The sequence below is a fragment of the Carassius carassius genome, chromosome 14, assembly GCF_963082965.1.
Source record: "Carassius carassius chromosome 14, fCarCar2.1, whole genome shotgun sequence".
Lineage (NCBI taxonomy): Eukaryota > Metazoa > Chordata > Actinopteri > Cypriniformes > Cyprinidae > Carassius > Carassius carassius.
The window spans coordinates 13160755-13185030 of record NC_081768.1 but is presented as its reverse complement, the minus strand read 5'-3'; the positions used below and the strand labels follow the sequence as shown (position 1 = coordinate 13185030).

General features: G+C 35.7%; 1 protein-coding gene across 5 annotated transcripts in view; it reads right to left on the bottom strand.

The window, feature by feature from the left end:
- Positions 1-24276, bottom strand: part of smap1 (small ArfGAP 1) — a 102762-nt gene that overhangs the window by 24304 nt on the left and 54182 nt on the right. For all 5 annotated transcript variants that reach the window (XM_059566188.1, XM_059566189.1, XM_059566190.1 and 2 more), the window contains one exon: positions 2349-2427. In XM_059566188.1, coding sequence (XP_059422171.1) covers positions 2349-2427 — 79 coding nt within the window. The remainder of the gene's footprint in view (positions 1-2348; positions 2428-24276) is intronic.

Genomic DNA, 24276 nt, shown 5'->3' with positions numbered 1-24276 from the left:
CAAGCTTGCAATCAATTTTAACAAGTGACGGGATTTATGCAGATGAAGTGATTGGAGACATCTGACACAAGTCACCAGAAAGGAGCTTTTGTTTCTCTTTTGATCAAGATGACATTTTGATTCAAAATGACAAGATCCAAAAAATATTAAAAAGTGAATCATTCACAATAAGACCAGTACTATGCATTTAGATTACAAATTAACTTAAATAAATAAATAAATACTGCGTTAGGTTGTCACTTTTTTAACCAATGTAAAATCTGGTTGCTGAAATTAAACCAGATGAGAACCATTGATCTGAATTCTTCCAGACATTCAAACATCTGTTTAATGTTTCTCTTTTTCAAAACATCTGAAGGAAAACTGCAGAAGAGCAAAACATCTATGACATTATATTGCATTAAATATGTTAATTTAATGAGATTAGATGCACTGTAGGCCACATTTACACTTGGTATTACCAGATTTTAAGTGTTCATAGCAAACACAGGTGTAACACATTTTGTGATTAGTTCTAAACCACATTTAGGGTTGAAATATTTTATTTCAAATGAAAAAGAAATAATAATAATAATAATAAAAAGACTACTATCCATTGACTCCCAATTGGATGAAGGTAGATTTGAATGTGAGCTTGCAGTCACCTATAAGTGATGGGCAATGTTTAAGTAGAATAAATTATATAATAAATAAATATGCAATCATGAATAGTTACCTTTAAAAAAATTCAGGTGTCAACACCAGATCTAAATCTCCTGAGACGGATGCTAACATCAAGTGTTAATAGAACTAAACACACATTTAACAGACAGAATGCAAATGTATTGATATATTGTTGATTCAATGTGATTCACTTGATTAATCAAGCATATAATGCAAGTAATTTGATCAATTTTTAATCAACAGCCACATCGATGAGAAGAGAGAGAAAAATGATGGTTGTCTGAACACAGTGCTAGAGACTGCTGTCGGAATGGAAGGGTGAGAAAAGATGCTGGGGCCTTGAGCAAAAACACATCAATAAGACGCATGTCTCAATCTCAACACCATCATCTCCAGCCTCTCTTCATCAACACTGACCCCTACTGCCCCCCAGCTGAAGACGTTCATCTAAACACTCTATCCTCCTTGCCTAGGACACAAACATTTGCGGAAATTTATATATTCTTCTAACCCACTCTCTGTGTCTCTCGCACATCATAACGGACAACTTGGTAGCAGATCGAGATTGAGAGAGTGAGAAATATCGAATAACAGAGAGAGAGGGAGAGAGAGAGAGTGATAAAAACAAGACAGGGCGACAAAGGAAAGCTCAAGGGCAGCAAATAGAAACTCTCATTTCCAAGAAAATAATATAACATCAATTGTGTTTGGTCATCTCAAGGGCTTGAGTTGCCGGCCTGATCAATACCACCAGGACTGAAAGCAGTGTGCTTCTCTGAACCTTCATCCAGACAGTAATAGCAGTCAGTGTGTTCCACTGACATCTGATCCGTAGCACTGACTTTAAAGCATGTCGCTTTGGTGTACAGCAACACATTGTCTTGACACTGTTCTCTGACTACTTGCTGGACTAGCAAAAAAAAAAAAAAGAGATAATATTTTTTCTAGATAAATGGGGAAAAAAAACTCCAGTTACAGTTTTAGTTACATTTAACAACTAAGACAAATTATTTTAAATGCTACAAGTGAATTTTGGCTTCACAGCATTTCATTATAAAGCAACATTGATATTCATTTTAAGGTTTGCCATAATTACATGTTTTTCAAAGAATACTTTAGTGAGCACTGAATAACGGGCATCAACATGAACATGCACAATTAAACTTTTTATTTATTTATTTATTTATTTTATTTTTTACAATTTATTTTTGCGTTTTGCCTTTATTGTGATAGGACAGTATTACTGCAGACAGGAAGTGAAAAGTGGGGAGGGGGGTGTCGGGAAAAATTGGCATGCTAGGATTCGAACTCGGGAAGTCTGTATAATTAATTTTTTTTTTTTTTTTTTTACTTTTTACCGTTTTTGCTGCAGAACCTGCAGCACCCTTACTAGCCATGCTCCAGTTTATGATTATATATTAATTTGAAAACATGCCAAATATCATCCTGAATTCATCAATGGCATTAGCTATCATTAATATCACTGTATTGATATGTGTAAAATCCCATCGGATTAGTCAATGACGCGTTAAGTGCACAAATTCTGCTTCCATTTCACTACCTCCCACCAATTACATTTTTTTTTGGTGTAAGATGGCCTTGAAGTCTTTGGGTTCCAGCCTATCTTACACATTTCAGATTCGCTGATTGCCAACGAGATGAGTAATCAATTATTCATGTCTTACCAAGGCCTAACAGGTCGATGGCAGGCTCCGCACTCTTCTTAGGACTGATCCTGGAATCTGTCTGGTTGTCCTCTCTTTTCTGGGATGAAGGAAGACAAAAAAGAAAGAAAGGAAAGAGTGTTAGTGAAAAGCATTTTTGGGATCACAATTCTGAATGCGAGCATCAGCGTAATAGGCCACCAGTTGTTGTTCTTCACAAAAACAGGCTTCAGATGCTATGTATACACAGCTTCAGTTTTAGCTTTGCTAGTCAGGCACTTTGACGCCTCTGAACATCCTGTGCTCCGAATTGTATGAATAGATAATGCAACACAGTGCCAAAATAGCTTGCTCTATTTGTTCACTGCCTGACTGATGCCTGACTGCACCTCACATGTGTTGACTGACCATGCCAGTTTGGAGATGCAGTTCAAAGGCGCTCGAGGCCTGTGATTTGTGACAGGCAGAAAGAGGCATCTCGGGCTGAGAAGACAAACCCTAATCCGGTCTGAACGGCCGATCGATGGGCTCTGGGTTAAAGCCTGGATCAAAGCCAGGCAGAGGCCTTTCAAAACCTCATTCTACACAAGAAACACATACACAAACACACAAGCAAACTCAAGAGGACAGCACTGGGTTGCACTTTTACCAAAAAGACTGGGAAGACAAAAGGTAACAAAAGGGCAAAACGTATCAGAACAAATAAAATAACCCAGACTTTACTGTCGAATCTGAATAAAACCACCAGTGTCTGACATCTGCCTTATTAGCGCAATAAAAGGGAATGATAAATGCAAATTTGTCTGGATGTGTCACTTAATGTCATCATTGCGCAATTGTTCTTGGCAAAAGATTGGATTTGAGCGATTGAAAAGCGGGACAGAATTGACACAAGCACTCTAATGAGCATCTGCAGGCAGGGTTTGTGGTGAAGTGTCAAGCCAGGTGCATCGTGGGTAGAAGATTAAATGGGAAAAAGAAATTCGCCGCTCTCCAGTGAGCTTGAGACTCGGGTCCATTCAACTGTGGGGTAAAAAAATAAATAGCTGCCTGATGAAAAAAAAACGCTTTTACTGATTCCAAAGCCGTCGAATGCAGTTTCTAATGAGAAATTACATCGATCATTCATAATTTTACAAGCTCCCGAATTATGAAAGCTATCAGAAGGGTGTTTTATACGTCGCTGGGCCCTAAGCTCTTGAGAAAAGGTTGGAAATTGAATTAAAGTTAAGCTGAAGTTGAAAGAATTAAAATTGAAATGATTCTTAATCTTTTAGCGATGAAAAGCTTCTTCAGCCTTGCATGTCAGCTTTTGTGTACAAGGGCCAAGTCTTTCACTTGTGACCTTTTTTATTGTATTACACAAGCAGAGACACACATAGGCAGGAATGTGATGTGCAGCTGCCCTTAGCAAAAAAAAAAAGATGCACAGCTTTTATTTGCTTCTATGATTGAAATCCATAATCTTAAAATGGTTGGCTTTGGTTGAATTATGTATGAATTGAGGGCTTAGGTGCGCTACTATTTGTTGACTTTGACACATGCAGACTTTGAAGACGACTTCGAAGACGAATTCCTTCAAGGATGTATTTGTGCTTCAGATGATGGAAACACGACAGGCTGAGACAAACAAACAAAACCTTCACAAGACAAATAAACTGAAATACAAAGGCTTATGGCACACACATCACACCTTGTGAAAACAGGGAGTGTCAACTTTGGGAAGATCAGGGGTCACACAGCAAGGGTCCCTTTAGCCTCAAGTGACGAATTTAGTTTTTAAAGTCTTTTATATTAATGAGGTGAGCAGGCCAAAATGAGTTTAATTATTTAACCCCAAAATCTAACAAAAATTTTAAAAATTGTGCTTTTATTTACACATACAGTATAAAAACTCTTTCAGTCCATCTCATCCTCTCTCTCAGCCTTTCCTCACTGCCTCCATCACTCCTGAAAGCCGTTCAGTGAACGGGTGTGAAATTGCTTGAACTGTGGTGTTCTGTCTCGGGCTCGGGGGCCTCTCCAATCAAGGTCATTTCTAATTCATGAATACTTCCCTTTGATGGAAGAATAATTCCATTTGGGTCACATTCCCTCACACTCCACGCGGCTGCAGCCATGCAGACAGGATCAGAGGGAGAAGCTCATGTGCGCTCAGGTGCTATGAACAGGGACACACTTCATTCTGGACTGATGCAAAACTGAACAAACTCACAACTTCATGCATTTCAGCTATGAATATCAAAGATGGAGATACGAGTCTTTCACCTATTTTGTATTCATTAATGGACTGTTATGTTATTTTTGAAGATGCTGAAAGAGCAAGAAATTATCAATGTAGGTTTTTAAACTGTGGAAGGATGATCATCAAGGAGGCAGACATGTAAAAAACACAACATACAGAAATATAGCGAAATGGAAGAAAAATACATAGAAATAAAAAGAAAATAAATGTGCAAAATAAGCGGAACAAAATAATTACTGTCAAGTAAAATAAAGTTAAAATACAAAAAGTAAAATTCAAAATAAAATAAAATAAAACAAAACAAAACAAAACAAAAGAAAACAAAAGAAAACAAAACAAAAGAAAACAAAACAAAAGAAAAGAAAAGAGAAAGAAAAGATTTAAAGATAGCCAAAAGATAGATTGGGTTAAAAAAAAAAAAAAAACATTTACCATAACCATTGTTTCCGCAGTAAGACCAGTTACTGATAATGTACATTAAAACTGGCAACTTTGTATTAAGCACTGAAACCACTTTAAAATTAATTAAATTCTTAATTAATTGATTGATTTTCATTTTATAGATTTTTACACTAATTATAATTAATTATTAACAGACCTAGCTATTATAACTAACTATTAAAAGAAACAATGGTTTAAATGGTACAATATTGTAAGGGATCCAACAAAATGAACAAGACACAAAACAATACAGCACAGCATACTGTAAACAAACAAAATACCTACATAGCGTTTTCTTGTCTGTGAAATTAAAGAAAAGAAAAAACATTAATTAAACTCAAGATTAAAAATGATTAGAAGATAAAATAAAAAAAGAAATGTGGAGAGAAGAGTATCTGGTATCTTGAGGAGGAAAGGAAGAGATGTTCTTTTGTGCTGCTCTCCTTCTGCAGCACAAAAATAATAATAATAGTGGAAGGAAACGCTTTGCTGAAAGCACAGTGTGTTCTTGAGCTTATGAGTGGGCATATGCCAATTCCTGTTTCACAGTTCCTTTACACACTCATAGACCAGGACAAAGCCCTCACTCCACAGAGCCATTCATTATTAGTGAAACCATAACGTGAAAAAGAAAGACAAGTGAGAAAAGCTACCGGAAGTGCTCTGAAGGCTAGTCAGACCTGTTCCCATTGGCACACTCAATAACAAATAATCAGACTACCTACTGATATAATCCAAGCCTTTTTAATATTTTACAATAATTAGTGCCAAATTTCAAATCTGACTGACTGAGCAGCGTTATAGGCTTCAGTCGCCAAAAACTAAAGGTGGGTGTAATAAATTAAACTCCTGTTACAGAACATGATAAGCAGTCAAACTCATTCAGTTTCCAGTAATTAAAGCAGCACAAACCCCAGCCAGCGGTTAATGGAAGCGTGGCAACATCTGCCAACAGATGCACAGAATGAAGAGACTCAGGCCTGTGCCATGGGGGGAGAAAACAAGACTCTGTTATCATTTTATATTCTTATCATTAATTATAGTTCATCATTCTGCTTATCACGGATCTAAACTGGGTGGCCTGAGGAGTCTTCGGCTCGTAATCAGCACAGGCACTTACATCACTGATTACTTTATGCAAATTCCACTTTAATCAGCTGTTAATCCACACTCTCTCTCTGAGTCCGGACTTCCTGCGGTACAAGGGCAGCACTGAAGCTCGAAAACTTGGGAGATATGGGACGAATGACAGACGGATGGTCAGGCCAAGACTGAACATCGGGACAATTTTTGGTTTTTCTGCATACATTTTTCAGAATATGGTTTTAAACATAATGGTTTTAAACGTCCAAGCTGTATAATCTTTTTTTTGGAGCTGAGAGCAATGTCAGTTTTTACACTAAAAGAACAAAAATTGTAATTAATATAAAATAAAATTTCATTTTTTTTAAATTAATAGCTGTTAAAACTAACTAAAAGACAAACAAGTGGGTCAGATTGGAGCATTCTATGACTGGATTATTTGAATAAATTCTTTGTATTTTTCTAAAAATACTGTCAGTCTACTGATAATATCTTGCTGTGTAAATTTTTCTCATCATATAATGACATTAAAAAAAATGGGGCCAGTAAGATTTTTTTATTAAAATAATTAATAAAATATTAACACAAAGTTATATATTATACATCATTAAAGTTATATATATTTTTTAAATTTTTCATTTTTTCTAATTTGCAGTATTATTTCACAATATTGCTGTTTTTACTTTCAAAACAATAATACTAAAATAAAAAAATAAAATAAAAATCTATAATAAAAAAAGCAATAATAATAATAAAAATCTTACTGACCACACGCAGTAGTGTATTCGTCACAAAATATAATTTTTTTTTGTCTTGTCTTCATTAACAGTGACAAAGGTGTTTAATTCAAAATGTAATGTTGACAAAAACTAAAATAACTAGAAAACAATGACATAAAACTGCAAAATAGAAACAAATTTTATAGTACACAAAAAAAAAAAAAAACCTTCATAATGAGACCGGCCAAAATATTGAATAAGTGAATCTACAAGAGGCAGGGAATGTGTAAAATTTTGTGAATGACAAGCATTACAATTCAGAGTAAATCTGTGGGCCTGCTGATGGCCTGAAGTGATGGATAAGAGATCAAGAGGAAAAGATGAAGAAAACGGAGCTTGTTTATGTGCTGCAAGCCCATGCAATGTATTGCACATGTATGGATGTGTGAGAGTGCGTTTTCAAACATTTCTCAGTAAACATGGCCACTGTAATCTGTATTATGTATGTGTTGGGTAGTGGGCATTTTTCACTCGTAAGCCTTTGTTAGCATTAGAGGGGATGGACAGGCATGAAAATTCAACAGATCAACAATAGTGTATCTAGGGAGAGGGAACGCTGGTGCGAGGGCTCACTTCTGTGAATGATGTACTGCAGGGGGTTCTGGGCCGAGCTTCTGGCCCGTCACAAACTGTCAACGCACATCACACTGAAGAGAAAACACCGCACTGATACTTCCACGCTTGCCTGTCTACACACACACACACACACACACACACACACACACACTGTGTTCCTCCCTAGACACTGCTTTTGTGAAAGCTACGGAAACCAACTTCGAGGGGTCAAAATCCTCCAGTTCCAGTTTCCAGACAGAAAAAATATAATTTTTATGGTGGCTGCACTTAATTCTTTTGACAGTTGGGTAAAAGCATAGCAGGAAGAGGAAGGTAGTGGCAAAAAGTAACTGTGCACAAACATTCAGTGCTATGATGGAGGAAAGCAGTGGAAAAAGATATATCTGTCCCTGTATTAAAAAGTGTGAAATTGCAGCAGATGTTGCATTAATCATAAGTTTTCTGCCATGCCATACAAATAATTGCATCAGCTATTTTGACATAAAAATAATACATCTAGTATATTGCATTTATCTATTTTAGAAAGAAAAATACCACAGTAAAGGAGGCTAATAGGGAGATGAACTAAAGGAAGTAGGACAAAAAAACAAAACAAAACAAAAAACAGATGGGGAGTGAAATGAGACTCCATGAGAATGTTCAATGAATGAAAACTTACCATTGGCTTAATACATTGGTACAATACATTAATTGGAAGCTTGTACATTTATTGTACATAGTCCCTTTCCAAACACATAAATAAAAGGAAACAGTTAAGAACCTAAATATCTTGTTAAAAGTGAAATCTTTCTTCTTAATGAGTTTAGAGTCAGTTTTGTCTTTGTTTTCTTTTTTCTTTTTCTTGTCTCGAATTTACAGGAGATGCAACACTGCATAGAATTATGATTTTAGTGCATGTATTTTCAATAAAAAGTGAATATTGTCTTTTTAAAAGTTTTAACTTGCTTCAAACAAGTGACAAATATTAAAATACACTCATATAATGGATACATTCACTGAAAGCAAGTCTTTATTTCTTATGCAGTGTTGCTTCACAAGCAAATTCATCTTGTTTTTAGGGATTTTTCAATATTTAAACAAGCATATTGCTAAGCTACTTGTTAAGAACAGAATTTCTGCAGTAAATGCCACATTGAAAAGACAAAAATTTTACTGAACAATAACATGCAATTTAAAAACTGGGAAGATATTTTTACTTTTACAATAATTTGGTTTTGCGCTCAAATTAAAAAAGTCATTTTTAATTCTATAAAAACTTATGAACTTCAAATATAGCCACCATTAAGTGATAACTAGTTATAGACCTAAATGAAATCATACAAATTTAAATTATGACTGGTAAATTTTCAGCATCATTACTCCAGTCTTCAGTGTCACATGATCATCCAGAATTCATTATAATATACTGATTTGCTGCTCAAGAAACATTTTCCTTTTATTATCAATGTTGAAAATAGTTGTGTTGCTTAATATTTTTAAGCAAAATTGTTTTTTTTGTCCGATAGAATCTTATTAGAATAGAATATTTAAATAGCAAAGCATTTATTTGAAATCTTTTGCAACAGTGGAAAATCTACTTTAATGTGTGTAATGCATTTAATGTATTGTTCCCAGCTGAATAAAACTAATAATGTTTTTTGACAAAAAAAAATCTAACTGACCCCAAACTTTTTAACAGTAGAGTACATGACAGCTAGGTTAACTAGAAAGTTAACTACCCACAGATGAAAGTGCGGGTTGCTGCACACATAGGCATGTCTTGTCTGGTCATTATTAATTATAGAAAATGTTCGTATTAGGTATGTCAAGAACAAATGTGCACATATCAACGGAATGCCATACATCTAAATCATTCTCGGGAAAATGAAAATAACAATGGAGCATGACGGAAAATTTACAACCGAGGCCGTCAAAGTGACGGATGATGATTATTTGCAGCGCATCCTCTGAATTGCAGGTGTGTGTGTGTGTGTGTGTGTGTTATCACGGTCCTCCTGCTGTGTGATCTCATTCTCTAAAGGTTGTCTGCACCCTCACCTTCCCAGAAAACACCCCGTCCTCGCTCTCTCCCTCACCTTTTATCTTGACATCACTCTGGCCTGTATATCAGCTAATGTGAATTCTGAGTGGATGGGCTGAGATGTTGAGGTTAATGATGATGCCCTCACTGCAGTATATATGAAGCTCACTGAGGGCTGTCTGAACCCCCAGAGCCACTTCACTCGCACCTCAAGCCTCAAGTCAATACGGTGGTTATGCCTCAATCTCAGCATGGACACACTCACAGGGTGGGAGTTACAGTCTCTCCACTCCAGGCTTCTAACCACACAGTCATTTTCACGCCTACTGGATCCTCACGCTTTCCAAATTGTTTTTGCAAAGGTCAAATGCAATGTTCAGCTTGCAGGGTCTGACAATATAAATGGGGAAGATGAGGAGGGAGGAGGGGATGGGGAGAACAACCCTTCAGCCACAGATGAGAGAAGAAAGCTGAAGTGGTGCTCTGAAAACAGTTTTTCTTTCACCTTTCTGTTTTTCCCCCTTCCTACACAATGAAACAATGCCACAAAGAATCAAAGCATTCATAACTTTTTGGCAAGTTCATTAATAATAAAAGAAATGTGAATCAGCAGGCAGCAAATTACACTTTTACAGTCTCGTATACAACCTGGATCTATAGCCACGTCACGCACAGCCGCACAGAGAAGTCTCAAACTCGTAGAGGTGACCAAATAAACAGTGAGAAATGCATAAACTGAGCTTAATAGCAATTCTGAAGGTGAATTGTGTGTGCTTTTTCGGTCACTAGAAGCACCAAACAGAATTACAAAGAAACTGTATCCATTTTCAACTCTATGAACACTAGGGCAGGTAAAAAATATAGATTTTCTGATGAATAAATAAGTAAAAGAGTAGTTGAGATATTGATTCTTAGATGATCTTTTATTGGAATAAAATATAAATAATAAGAAAAAGAAAAAAATAGAACTATTCCTAAGTCTGAAAATGCTATTTCTCAAAAACATTATATGAAATGAGTAGTATGGTCAAATTTGTAGTATTCAGAAAACAGTAGGTGAAAAGTACATGGATGACATACTACAGATGAGATTTTGAAGTGTGCAATCGAGGGATGCTATAGGGAATTCTGTAAACCATGAGAACTGAAAATGAAGGTTGTGGCGGTGAGAACATTTTCCCAATGGTTAATCGATGTGTTACAACACTGGTAATACTGGTATCACCATTAGGGTGGGGGGTCTTAGTTTGTCTGAGTTTCCATCTTTTCTTCACTTTTAAATGGCTTGTAAAAGTGCCGTGCATATTTTACTTTCACTTTCAAATTAGTGGCAAATTAATTTCCACAATTCGGCGTCTAGCAATTGTGTGTTTGAGTTTTCCTTCTTTTCCTCTGATTTCTTTGCTTTCAAATAGCTTGAGAAACCACTGTGCACATTTTACTTTCACTATAATAAAAATACACTATATATGCCTAATAAAATAAAAAATTACTACGGCTACAAAAAGTTTAAATGGGTATATAAAACTGAAAATCAGCAAACACTGTGGAACCAACTGAATAAGAAACTAATGTTTAAAAAAAACGTCCAGTCAAAATCTAAAATATTACCAAAAAGGCGCCTTTGCATTTCCTTTCTAAACAATAGTCTGCTATCGTCTTGTCTTACTCACCTCACTCTTGTCAGCCAGCTATACTCACTTTCCTCATGTGATAAAAAAAAAAAAAAACACTTCACATTTAATTTATGCAAAACACTAAAGGTTCTTGGCACAAATTTCTCATCAGGCCGTGGGTCAGAAAGGGAAAAGATTTCATTAGGCATAGCTGGTGTTATGGGAGATGACCCTATTCTAGGGTCTGCTGTGACGCAGACAGGCAGGCCGCAGGCCCAGAGATCAATGCAAAACACATTTGAGGACACAGTCAGACTCGCTAAATGATGGCTTATTAAAAGAAAGAAATGATGGGAGATAGCAGTGGGAGGGGGTGAGAGACGGTGATACAATTAAAAGAAAAAAGGCTCTTAGAAGTTCTTCGTTGGCTTTCAGAGGCACTTTTAGATGAGTCGCCTCTGACTCGTTTGCTCTCGCCACATCAAAGCAATCTGCTATTTGCATACGAGTTGCCATTAATAGATCTGAAGTTTTATTTTGTTCTTAATAAAAATACAACCAATTTCACTTTGCATAAAGTAATTGAATTTTCACAGGCTTCGGTTCATGCCACTCAGAAGAGGGTCTTTTCTGACCAAATCAGAAATCCTAACATGTCTTTATGTGTGCGTTGAGACATATTCAAATATAGCCATGCAACTTTCTAAGCCCTATTTGCATGGGATTAGTATTATCTGGGGACCTTGTATGATTTTGAAATTATTGTATTGTTGTATGGTGTAGTACAGCATACTACATTTCAAAAAATGAAATACGACCCGCCAAATCACAGAGATGCCGATTCCCATGGTACTAATATTATCCCAGGACCTTGGTTTTCAGAGAAATATGGTAGGTCATTTGCAGGGGAATTTTAACTTTACAAATTACAGACATGGCCGATTTGTACGGGATTAAGATGACAGACAACCTTCCCAATTATTACAAATGACTGGAAGTCACAAGGTAATATTAAACCCATGCGAACAGGGCTTTAGTCAGGTTTCTGAGACCTTATCTTGCTCCCCTCGCCTCACACAAACAGACGCATAAATGCAACATCCGTGTCACCTGTCCGTCGGCAATAAACTTGTAATTAAGACTTTTCATAAATGCTTATCTTTATAATAAAGAATTCCACAGAGCTTGAGAAATCTTAGCTCTCATTTCCTCAACCAAACGCCGCAGATCTGATTATGATTCCCACATAGTGCCTTCATGCTTTTGTTACTCTGAAACCTCGCTAATATTCCGCCTCCAGTGGCAGATTTAGAAACGAGGCTTCAAACCCGCCAGGACAAAATGTTCTTTACAACATCTTTGTGCTTCGGTTCTGCATCCAACACTTTTAATGAACATGGTCACTGTGTAAGTGGACGCTAGTGGATTTCATGAGAGCTCTTGTATGCTTAAAGATGCAAATTAATGTAACACAAATGCATCATACAACAACACATTTCAGACAGAGTAAGCCGTGTGTGCTCCCTTGGTGCCGATATATACGCCGGGAAACGGTCTCGGTTAGTTTGTCGCTCTCCCGCTGCTCTAAATTCAGCCAATATTGATCAGGCTCCCTGCAGCACCGCTATCGATCGGCTGTTTGCAGGTGTGTGTGTGCATGCAATTGCGTGCGGTGTGAAACTAAACTGGGTCCCTGCAGGGTGACTGAGCGGATGGTGGGGGAGGGAGGGAGGGAGATATCTAGTTAAGGTGAGGAGTGTTGTTTGTCAGAGGACACTGCTCATTTAGGGCGCCCTTCACTCTCCCGCTTTCATACACATTGCTCTTGTCGCATTAGGGCTGCCAACGGTGGGGGCTGAAGGCAGATGTGTTGTTGAAAGGTGGAGGCAGAGATGAAGCTGGTGCTGGGGGAAAGAAGAACCGATTTAACACTGTATTACAGAATGTAATAAGCAGCTAGTGGATAATGGGTGCCACTGCATTGTTCATAGTCTCCTGTGCATCATCAATGTGATAGCTAAGAATTGGACCTTAAAATAAAATGTCACCGTGCAAAATCTTGTATTGGTACAAGAGGGGATATTTTAGATAAAACCACCCATAAAAAGCAAGTTTAAAAAAAATTAATTATGCTTGGTTGCTTTAGATATTGGTCAGGCGGTCTCTTCCTGTATAAGTGGGTGGTTCTTGGCCAAAATAAACTGCAATATGGAGCACTCAAGACTCAGAGAAACTCAAACACATGGATTCTCAAAGAGTGGGCGCACAAAATGAGTTATTCAATATAAATATTCAATATAATAATAATGTGATTTTTCACGAATTTCAAATCCAGTACAGGGTCTAAAAAAACAACAGCAGCATACATGGTCTAAAACGAATCAAGAAAATGAAGACAGGCCTTTCAGCGCCTCATATCTCGGCTGTGGTATGGCTGTGTGCGGTGTTATCTTGAGTTTGGTGTTATGTCTTCCTCTGATTTATGCTCCTGCAATACGCAGTGCACGGTGCGCACTGACAAGCTCTGATCTATACGTTTACTGGCTCACACGTAGTTTGTTGACTAATACGCTACACTCCTTTCCAAGTCACACACTTGCTGCAGCCTCATGGGTAACACAAACACACACCAGGGGTGTAAAACACTAGAGTAACCGTACTACATTTAGGAGAAATTGACTATTTAAAGTGAATATTTTAATTTACAACCGAATACTTCCTTCAGTAAAACATGAAAGAATGTTTTTGTCTATTATGAAAGTCTATAAATGAAAGTCAATGGAGTCAAATCATTAGAACCCTACTGACTTCTAATTTTTGGACCAAAAATTGTTTATATACACACACACATATACATATATAGTATATATATACACACACACACACACACACACACACACACACACACACACACATACACACATATATATATATATATATATATATATATATATATATATATATATATATATATATATATATATACAGTACAGACCAAAAACAATGTTTGGAAACATTACTATTTTTAATGTTTTTGAAATAAGTTTCTTCTGCTCATCAAGCCTGCATTTATTTGATCAAAAATACAGAAAAAACAGTAATATTGTGAAATATTATTACAACTTAACCCTTTCACGCATAGTGGTAACTACAGTGGACAGCTATTAAAAAAGCATTTTCTTGAATTTGCACGGGTTTTTATGGCAAAGTTGCACATCAATCTCTTCATTGGACCCTGGTGCATCATCCTATAAATTGCAACCAAGTGGCAAGCCTTTGTGTTTCGATTTTTTCCCCCACCAAACCAAGATGGCCAAGGGTCAGTCAGACATGCCAAGTTGCTCCAGAATATCCACCCATTCCTTCCATCCTAGGAGACTCTTGTAGGTAAAAAAAAATATTGCAGCATAAAGCAATATCTAATGAGTCATATCACAGTAAAATTTTCCAAGTTTTTATTTTAGATTGAGAGAAAACTCTGATTAATCACATGTCCACTGTAGTGGACGTCATGCATGCAATGGCTATATTTCAGCTACAATTCATAATTATAATGTGAATATTGTTTTTGAAATTTAAAACTTAAAAACTTAATATGCATTGACTTTTTCTACTGTAAATAAATGTATTTGTATTATTAGAATGTAATTTTCATTGACATCGAAAAAAGTCATGTGATTACATAATGTATGACACTTGTAATGCATTACTTTACTTGTTAGATCAAAAAGTAATCTGATTTTATAATGCATGTTATTGTAATGCGTTTTTTTACTAATAACATCAAAAATTAATCTGATTACGTAATGCATGTTACTTTTAATGTGTTTCTTTACTCATAACATCAAAAAGTAATCTGATTACATAATGCATGTTACTTGTAATGCATTTCCTTTCTCATAACATCAAAAAGTAATCTGATTATGTAATGTGCGTTATTGTAATGCGTTTTTTTACTCATAACATCAAAAAGTAATCGGATTACGTAATGCATGTTACTTGTAATGCGTTTCTTAACTCGTTACATCAAAAAGTAATCTGATTAGGTAATGCACATTACTTGTAACACATTACTTTACTTGTAACATCAAAAAAGTAATCTGAATGGGTTATGCATGTTACTTGTAATGCGTTGCCCCCAACACTGATCATTTCAGATGAGATTGAAAAAACGTATCGCTAGGTTTTCTCAGAGGAGGGCTATGATAGAAATGTGCATGTCCATCTTGAACATAATCAGAATTATCAGCTAATAAGGGTAAATATCCATACTCTGGTGCACTGGAGGGAGCATCTGAGTGGTTTCCACAGTTGTACCTTGACAGGCTGTAGAAAATTCTGATGGAATCACGTCCTCATGTTCTGATATCATAGATACGCGAAGTGCAACTTGTATGAAGTTGTATGAAGCCATTGCAATATTTTGCATTTATATTTTTTGCATATATTTTATAGTTTTCACATTATTTGATATAATTGCATTGATTAGTTTGTTAAATTCACATACTTTATCTGTTTGATTATTGTCTTATATTTAATACAGTATATCTTCAGTTTAAACCAACCGCATGCTGTCCACTCAAGTGGACATCTGAAGATCTCTTTGAAAAATTTGTAAAAAAATAAAATAAAAATCAATTCTTGTTTTTCATGCCCTAAGAGCAATAAAAACACATAGGAAAAAAATCCTGACTGAGGCTATCATAAATTATGCATGAAAGGGTTAAAATAATAGTTTTCTATTTAATTTAAAGTATAATAAATTTAAAAACAATTATTTTAAATTGTAATAATATATCACAATATTACACTTTTTTCTGTATTTTTGATCAAATAAATGCAGGCTTGATGAGCAGAAGAAACTTCTTTCAAAAACATTAAAAATAGTAATGTTTCCAAACTTTTGGTCTGTACTGTATATATATATATATATATATATATATATATATATATATATATATATATATATATATATATATATATATATATATATATATATATATAATATATATACACATAGATATACATATAGAGATATATATATACACATACACACAGATATACATATAGATATATATATATATATATATATATATATATATACAACCCGAATTCCGGAAAAGTTGGGACGTTTTTTAAATTCTAATAAAATGAAAACTAAAAGACTTTCAAATCACATGAGCCAATATTTTATTCACAATATAACATAGATAACATAGCAAATGTTTAAACTGAGAAAGTTTACAATATTATGCACAAAATATGCTCATTTCTATTTTGATTTCTGCTACAGGTCTCAAAATAGTTGGGACGGGGCATGTTTACCATGATGTAGCATCTCCTTTTCTTTTCAAAACAGTTTGAAGACGTCTGGGCATTGAGGCTATGAGTTGCTGGAGTTTTGCTGTTGGAATTTGGTCCCATTCTTGCCTTATATAGATTTCAAGCTGCCGAAGAGTTCGTGGTCGTCTTTGACGTATTTTTCGTTTAATGATGCGCCAAATGTTCTCTATAGGTGAAAGATCTGGACTGCAGGCAGGCCAGGTTAGCACCCGGACTCTTCTACGACGAAGCCATGCTGTTGTTATAGCTGCAGTATGTGGTTTTGCATTGTCCTGCTGAAATAAACAAGGCCTTCCCTGAAATAGACATTGTTTGGAGGGAAGCATATGTTGCTCTAAAACCTTTATATACCTTTCAGCATTCACAGAGCCTTCCAAAACATGCAAGCTGCCCATACCGTATGCACTTATGCACCCCCATACCATCAGAGATGCTGGCTTTTGAACTGAACGCTGATAACATGCTGGAAGGTCTCCCTCCTCTTTAGCCCGGGGGACACGGCGTCCGTGATTTCCAACAAGAATGTCAAATTTGGACTCGTCTGACCATAAAACACTATTCCACTTTGAAATAGTCCATTTTAAATGAGCCTTGGCCCACAGGACACGACGGCGCTTCTGGACCATGTTCACATATGGCTTCCTTTTTGCATGATAGAGCTTTAGTTGGCATCTGCTGATGGCACGGCGGATTGTGTTTACCGACAGTGGTTTCTGAAAGTATTCCTGGGCCCATTTAGTAATGTCATTGACACAATCATGCCGATGAGTGATGCAGTGTCGTCTGAGAGCCCGAAGACCACAGGCATCCAATAAAGGTCTCCGGCCTTGTCCCTTACGCACAGAGATTTCTCCAGTTTCTCTGAATCTTTTGATGATGTTATGCACTGTAGATGGTGAGATTTGCAAAGCCTTTGCAATTTGACGTTGAGGAACATTGTTTTTAAAGTTTTCCACAATTTTTTTACACAGTCTTTCACAGATTGGAGAGCCTCTGCCCATCTTTACTTCTGAGAGACTGTGCTTCTCTAAGACAAAGCTTTTATAGCTAATCATGTTACAGACCTGATATTAATTAACTTAATTAATCACTAGATGTTCTCCCAGCTGAATCTTTTCAAAACTGCTTGCTTTTTTAGCCATTTGTTGCCCCCGTGCCAACTTTTTTGAGACCTGTAGCAGGCATTAAATTTTAAATGAGCTAATTAAGTGGATAAAAGTGTAAAATTTCTCAGTTTAAACATTTGCTACGTTATCTATGTTCTATTGTGAATAAAATATTGGCTCATGTGATTTGAAATTCCTTTAGTTTTCATTTTATTAAAATTTAAAAAACGTCCCAACTTTTCCGGAATTCGGATTGTATATAGATATACACACATATACACAAATATACGTATGTACAAATATACATATATATACACATACATATACATATATATATATATATATATATATATATATATATATATATACACATACATATATACACATACATGCATACATATATATACACATATACATATATATATACATACATACCAAGTTGGTACTAAAAAAATTAAAATGTGACGGTACCAGGTTTCTTTAAGTACCGGTAGTACCGAGGACCCGTTCAAACCCGGTTCTGGATGATGCATACAGCGCTATGAGAGAGAGCGAGAGTCTTACCACGCTGAATCGACATGCTACATGTAAACTATATTCTTTGTTGTCTTCTCCTGTCAAAATAATGTAGTTCATTTAGAATTATTCATGTTTTCGAACAAGCAGAAGATATGCCGGTTTCTCCGGTAGTGGGCGGAGCTAATGCGCAAATAGCAATTTCATTGGCTGGCGCTCATCTTTTACCGTCCCTGTTTTGATTTCAGCAAATCAGTTCGACCGAACGCAGACAACGTGATTAATATTCATGAACCCAGCAGCTCATCAATCCATAGTGCATTGTATATTGTTAGTATGGTAGTAGAATTAGTAGTATTATTATCTTTTAATAATAATTATTATGATCTATTACTATTTTTTTTTACAGAAACCCTCAATGAACGAAAATGTCTTAAGCATCACCACCAGTCTTAAGTTCAGATAAATGACAAATATGCATTCATTACAAATTCATTTTTACATAAAGGCATTGTGCTAGAAATATTACTATTATTTTGTAAAATGTATGTGATACTGCTACTACTGTTAATTAAAAATTAATCACAAAAAATTATCTTGTTTGAATGATATTTAAATGATTTTCCTGCAAAACAGGAAAGACAAAGATACTGATTAAAAGAAGGATTTCCCCCCCCCCCCCCCCCCCCCCATCACTCACTTCTTTATTTCACTCCATATAAAATTCATCTCGTCATCTCCAATGCCTCTGTAAATCTTTCTCCTAATCGGTTTATTGTCTGATGCCATTTCTATCTCCTTTATATATTTAAAATAAAGACTTTCTCTCACTTCCTCCTCTCCTCGATTGGCTGTCCAAATCAGGGGACATTATTCCACCTCCCATCAGGGACTCCACCGCTCTCCATTAACCACAAGCTGCTGATACAGTCCAGCATCTGATGCACGCCTCCATCACTGCAGAAAACTTCCTCTCCAACGGCGCACACTGATTAGCTGAGATCTCGTGCACACAAACACGCTCGCATCTTTATGAAATCTGGAATGTATTCTTCAGATGATACATCTGTGTGGGGAAATCAAACAACTCATAGCTGTTTAGATCAAACACACAAAACCTCCAAACTGAGAAGGACATTAACTGCTCATTAACAATTTTTCACCAACAATCAGTCATAAACAGAGACTGCTGTTTTGAATCCTGCCTGTTCTATAAGGTAGGCAGCACAATTATGCATAATAAGATGGACTCAAAATACACATGCATCCTGATTGGTGGAGAATCATACTGAATCATGGCTAATGCAGTTTTGCCATCAGAAATGGTTAAAAAAAGATTATTATATATATAAAAAAAATCAATACTAATAATGCAGGCTAATATCATATATATATATATATATATATATATATATATATATATATATATATATATATATATATATATATATATATATATATATCACTGATTGAGTAACAGCCTCAGCATTCACAGTATGTCGGTCTTTAACGGTTTACAAGTTATTGTTCAAAATCAATTTCCCTATGGAATATGAATTGGAGTTTTATTTCAGGACTGCACTGTTGCACTCTATTTGAAAAAACTGCAAGTAGAGTCTGAGATATCACTTACTAGACTTTCTATTATGATGTTTATTTAGACAGTAGACACTGGAACACTATAAATATACTATAAGGATAATAAATTCAATTAATCAAATATACATTCTCTAAAAAATTAAATAAAAGCATGCTTAAGTACATTTATCTTGTTTGAATGATATTTAAATGATTTTCCTGCAAAACAGGAAAGACAAAGATACTGATTAAAAGAAGGATTTTCTTGGCAGTGTGAGACAAAGAATGAGAAAGAGAGACAATGAATGAGAAGGACAAAAGACCCAAGACAGACTCTAGACTAACGGAGGTTCATCTTGGGAGAACAAGCCTCAATCTGAGCTTAGTCAGTCTGATCTGAGGTCAGTCGTGCTCTATAAATAACAGATGACAGACGGGAAGCAGTGGGCACAGCACAGGTGTGGAGGAGGCCGGGAGGAGCAGAAGCTGTGCGTGTGTGTGTGTGTCCTTACAACTGAACATTTATTATGAGTTAGATAACTGTGAGCTAAAGAGGGAAAGTTTAAAGTCAACATCTTACTTCCAAAATGTTATATACATTAAAGTATGGCAGCATGGATATGCACCGTGATATGACTGCAATGTAAGATTATCATCAAATCGCAAAGGCTGTGATTTAAATAAATAATTATATGCTTCATGCTTCAGAGTGAAGTACTGTACATCACTGTATTCATTTACACGTGCAGCTCATGATCCAGTGTTTTCAGTGTCTCGGAGCAGCTCAGTTCACAGTAAATGCTGCTTCACAAATCAAACGTTTGATGGTTTAACCTAAAACAATTTACAAAAGCCATAAATATTAGTATTGTAATTTATTATTTACTTTGCAACTATTAGTAGTTGTACTGTAAAATATCACTGTTTTATAACTATATCATTATATATATATAAATAAATAAATTTATGCATTTAGCAGACAAGCGACTTGCATAGCATTCAAGCTAACAATTATTCCTAACATGTGTTCGCTGGGATTCGAACCCCCAACCTTGCGCTTGCTAACACAATTCTCTACCACTTGAGCTACAGGAACAGTAATAATAGTAGTCATATTGATACTGATCTTTTAAAACAATACTAATATTAAATTGCAGAAATCAGGGAAAAATATTGCAATTATATATATATATATATATATATATTTTTTTTTTTTTTTTCTTTTTCTCAAATCATGCAGTTCTATTTTAGACTGAAGTTTGATGAAAGCACCAAAATTGGACTTTATCTTATCCATTGGGAAAAGACTGATCATGAAATAAGCCGTTTTTTGTTTAAGGGTGTTTTAGGGTTCCTGGCTGGTGATGTCGGCTAAAGTCATTTATAAAATATGTGCAGAATGAAACAGAGAACATGCCTTAAATAAATGGGTATAAAAATATAGATTTGATGTTGACTTTGAAAGGCTTTGTGCATGTGGCCTGGGAGGCAAAAATCCCTCAGCGCCCCATCTTTGATAAGATCCACCGGTGAAGTCACAGAGCCATAGAATCTTTTGTACCTATTTTATACTGCACATACACCAGAAACACACAAGAACACATTCTCTCTCTCTCCCTCTCTCTCTCTCTCTCTCTCACACACACACACACACAGGCTTTTAGGCAGAGTGGACAGTGAATCCTGAAATCCCATTCCTTGCATGAACAGCCCAGTGAGAATCTACAGCAGCCTTCAGACACACACACACACACACACACACACACGCTCTGTCTCACAACACCAGTCAGTCTCCCTGCCTGCACCAACACACCTTTTCCGTCTTTTATCTCCTCTTCCTTTCCTCCATCTTCCCTTTCTTTCATCCTCACCTCTCTCCAGTCTCCCTCGATACTTCCCTCTCTCTCATTTCCTTTCCTTTTGTTCAGTCTTTTCTCTCTCTCTCTCTATCTCCATCTTTCCTAAACCTAATTTCTCTCTCCATTTCCCCAGTCACCTCTCCCTTCTCAATCTTTTCTGTATCCCCAAACCAGAAACCCATCTCTGTATGTGTGGTGTAAGCAACAGGCCCAAGGTCATTGTTAGCCTAGATTAGGCAGGAAGTGCACAGAGGAACGGCCTTTTATCATGTGACCGACTTTCTTATTATTTGGTGTCCTCAGGCTGGAGTATGAATCAGCATCTACGGTTCCGATGCAGACTATGAGAGGGAAATGAAGAGAGGGGAGAGAGCCAAGGCAGTTTTAGACAGAATGACTCAACGTTTTGATGAGGCAACACAGGCGAGACCAAAATCAAAATCATGAAGAGAACATGTACATTTACTCTAGCTGTCTGTAGGCGGTCATTACAACAGCACAACTGTGAGTGTGATATGGCTTTAATGCAACAGTTCAATAAACTAATTAATATTAAGTAACTTTGATTTTACACTAAGTTTCTACAATTGGTTTCTTGCTATAAACAGTTTGAGGAGAAACTTTGGTATGATTTTAGACAGAAGATACATTTCAAAAGTGAAATCACTTTATTTCAACCTGGGAAATGGCCGTTCCTAAAAAAAAGAACAGCATTAAATTTAGCAGGTTCTGTCAGAGCTGTGGTATCTCACTGTTTATGGTTTTCAGCACTTCATGCTGAGCCCCACATTTTGAGACGCAAATTAAATACAATCCAACTTGTAAAAGCACATCTTTTGACATCTGTGTTTTGTTATATTTCACTGCGCTTCATCTATTTTTTATCAACGCACAAATGCATGAATAGATATAACTATTTTCAGGCAGGAATCAAAATCATTTTCATATATAACTCTGTGTTAGTATCAGGCTTGTAGTTAATAAAACATTTATTATAAACATTTAATGTTTTTATGTTAACGTTATTGGGTGAACTTAATCGGACAGGAAATAATGCAATTTGGGTTTGGTCTTAAAATTAGGATAAAACTGTGGAAACCTCTTGTAATAAGGTTAAATTTGTTAACATTTGTTAGCATTAGGTATCATGATAAAGCATTGGCCTATACATTAAAGCATATACAGTACATCTAAGTTTGAGTTACATTATAAAATACTACTGTCCGTTGTTATTTTACGTTTCATAACACTAACTTAATGTTAAATTATACAACTTGAAATTAAAAAAGGTGTGTATATAAAGACTGAAATTAACCTAATTTAATAAATGCTGTAAAAATACTGTTCTTTGTTATTTCATGTAAGGTATTGCATTAACTAATGCTAAAGTATATAACCTTATTATAAAGTGTTACCAAAACTGTATAGCAAAGTACACTGGAGTTCAAAAGTCTAAGGCCTGTAAGATTTTTTTTTTTTTTTTTTTTTTAAGAAATCTTAAACATTTTCAATTTTAAATAAATGCAGTTATTTTGAGGTTTCTACAAAAATATAAAGAAACAACCATTTCCAACAGTGAAATTAATACATTTTTCTTGAGCACTAATCTGACATTAGAATGATGAAGTATCATGTCACACTGAAGACTGGAGTAATGTCTGTGGAAAATTCAGCTGGCATAACAGAAATAAATTATATATATAAAAAAAGGAAAACATGATAATTATTATTTTATATAATTGTTAATTATTTCAATTGTAATATTTCACAATATTACTATTTTTTACTGTATTTTACATTCAATAAATTGGTGAGCATAAGAGACTTCTATCAAAAAAAAAAAATTCTTGCCCTAAACTTGTACACAAAAAAGAGAGAACGAGCAAGAGAGAGAAAGATATGCATAACACTGGTTAGTGCCAGGCCCTGAGTTTTAAATATCTCATCTGCATTAATTATGCATTTTACCTCACAAAGACTAAAAAGGAAAAACATCACCTGCCGGTACTACACATGAGCTTATCAAGAGCTCAGTCCACACACACAGATGTAAACATGAAACACTCATGCAGCCTTGTATTAGTGAGATGCACGTGTGTGTCTACATTAAGTGCAGCGATCAGGGTCATACCTCTTACAAAATATCAACTATTCAATTAAACAGACGCATAATGCCAACAGCAGGTCCTGCTCAATTAGCATGTAAATGTTACTGTGTTGAAGCCCCTGAACTCACTGAACTATGGGGTCTCACCTGTTTATCTCACAAACTGATGCCCAATCTGCCATCCTAACACATCCCTGACCCCTACCGAAATGGCATCATCCTTTGACATCTCAGCAAGAGGCTCTTTGGAGGAGGAGACGAGTGCTGCATCTTCTCTTTTGAGTAACGCCTTGTCTTTTTCAAGGCAAGTTACCTGAAGTCCCCAGTTTAATCAGACAACCATTTCTAATTCAAGCACAACATTTAGATACTTAAATGAAGTCTCTGAAAGAAAAAGCAGTGAAAATATCCACATTTAATCATATTTATTGCTGGCTGATGATGATATCTTGTTATTTACAATTAATGAGACACATTCCTGCACAACAGTGTAACTTAAAACTAGGTAATTATATTTATATTGCAGATAAAAAACAAACACAACTCCAACTTCAGTGCATTTTGTTTCTTACATATTTCAAACGGATGCACTACCTTTCAACAGATTGGGGTCAGACTTTATTTTTAAGCAGCACAACTGTTTTCAGCATTGATACTCATAAGAAATGTCTCGAGCACCA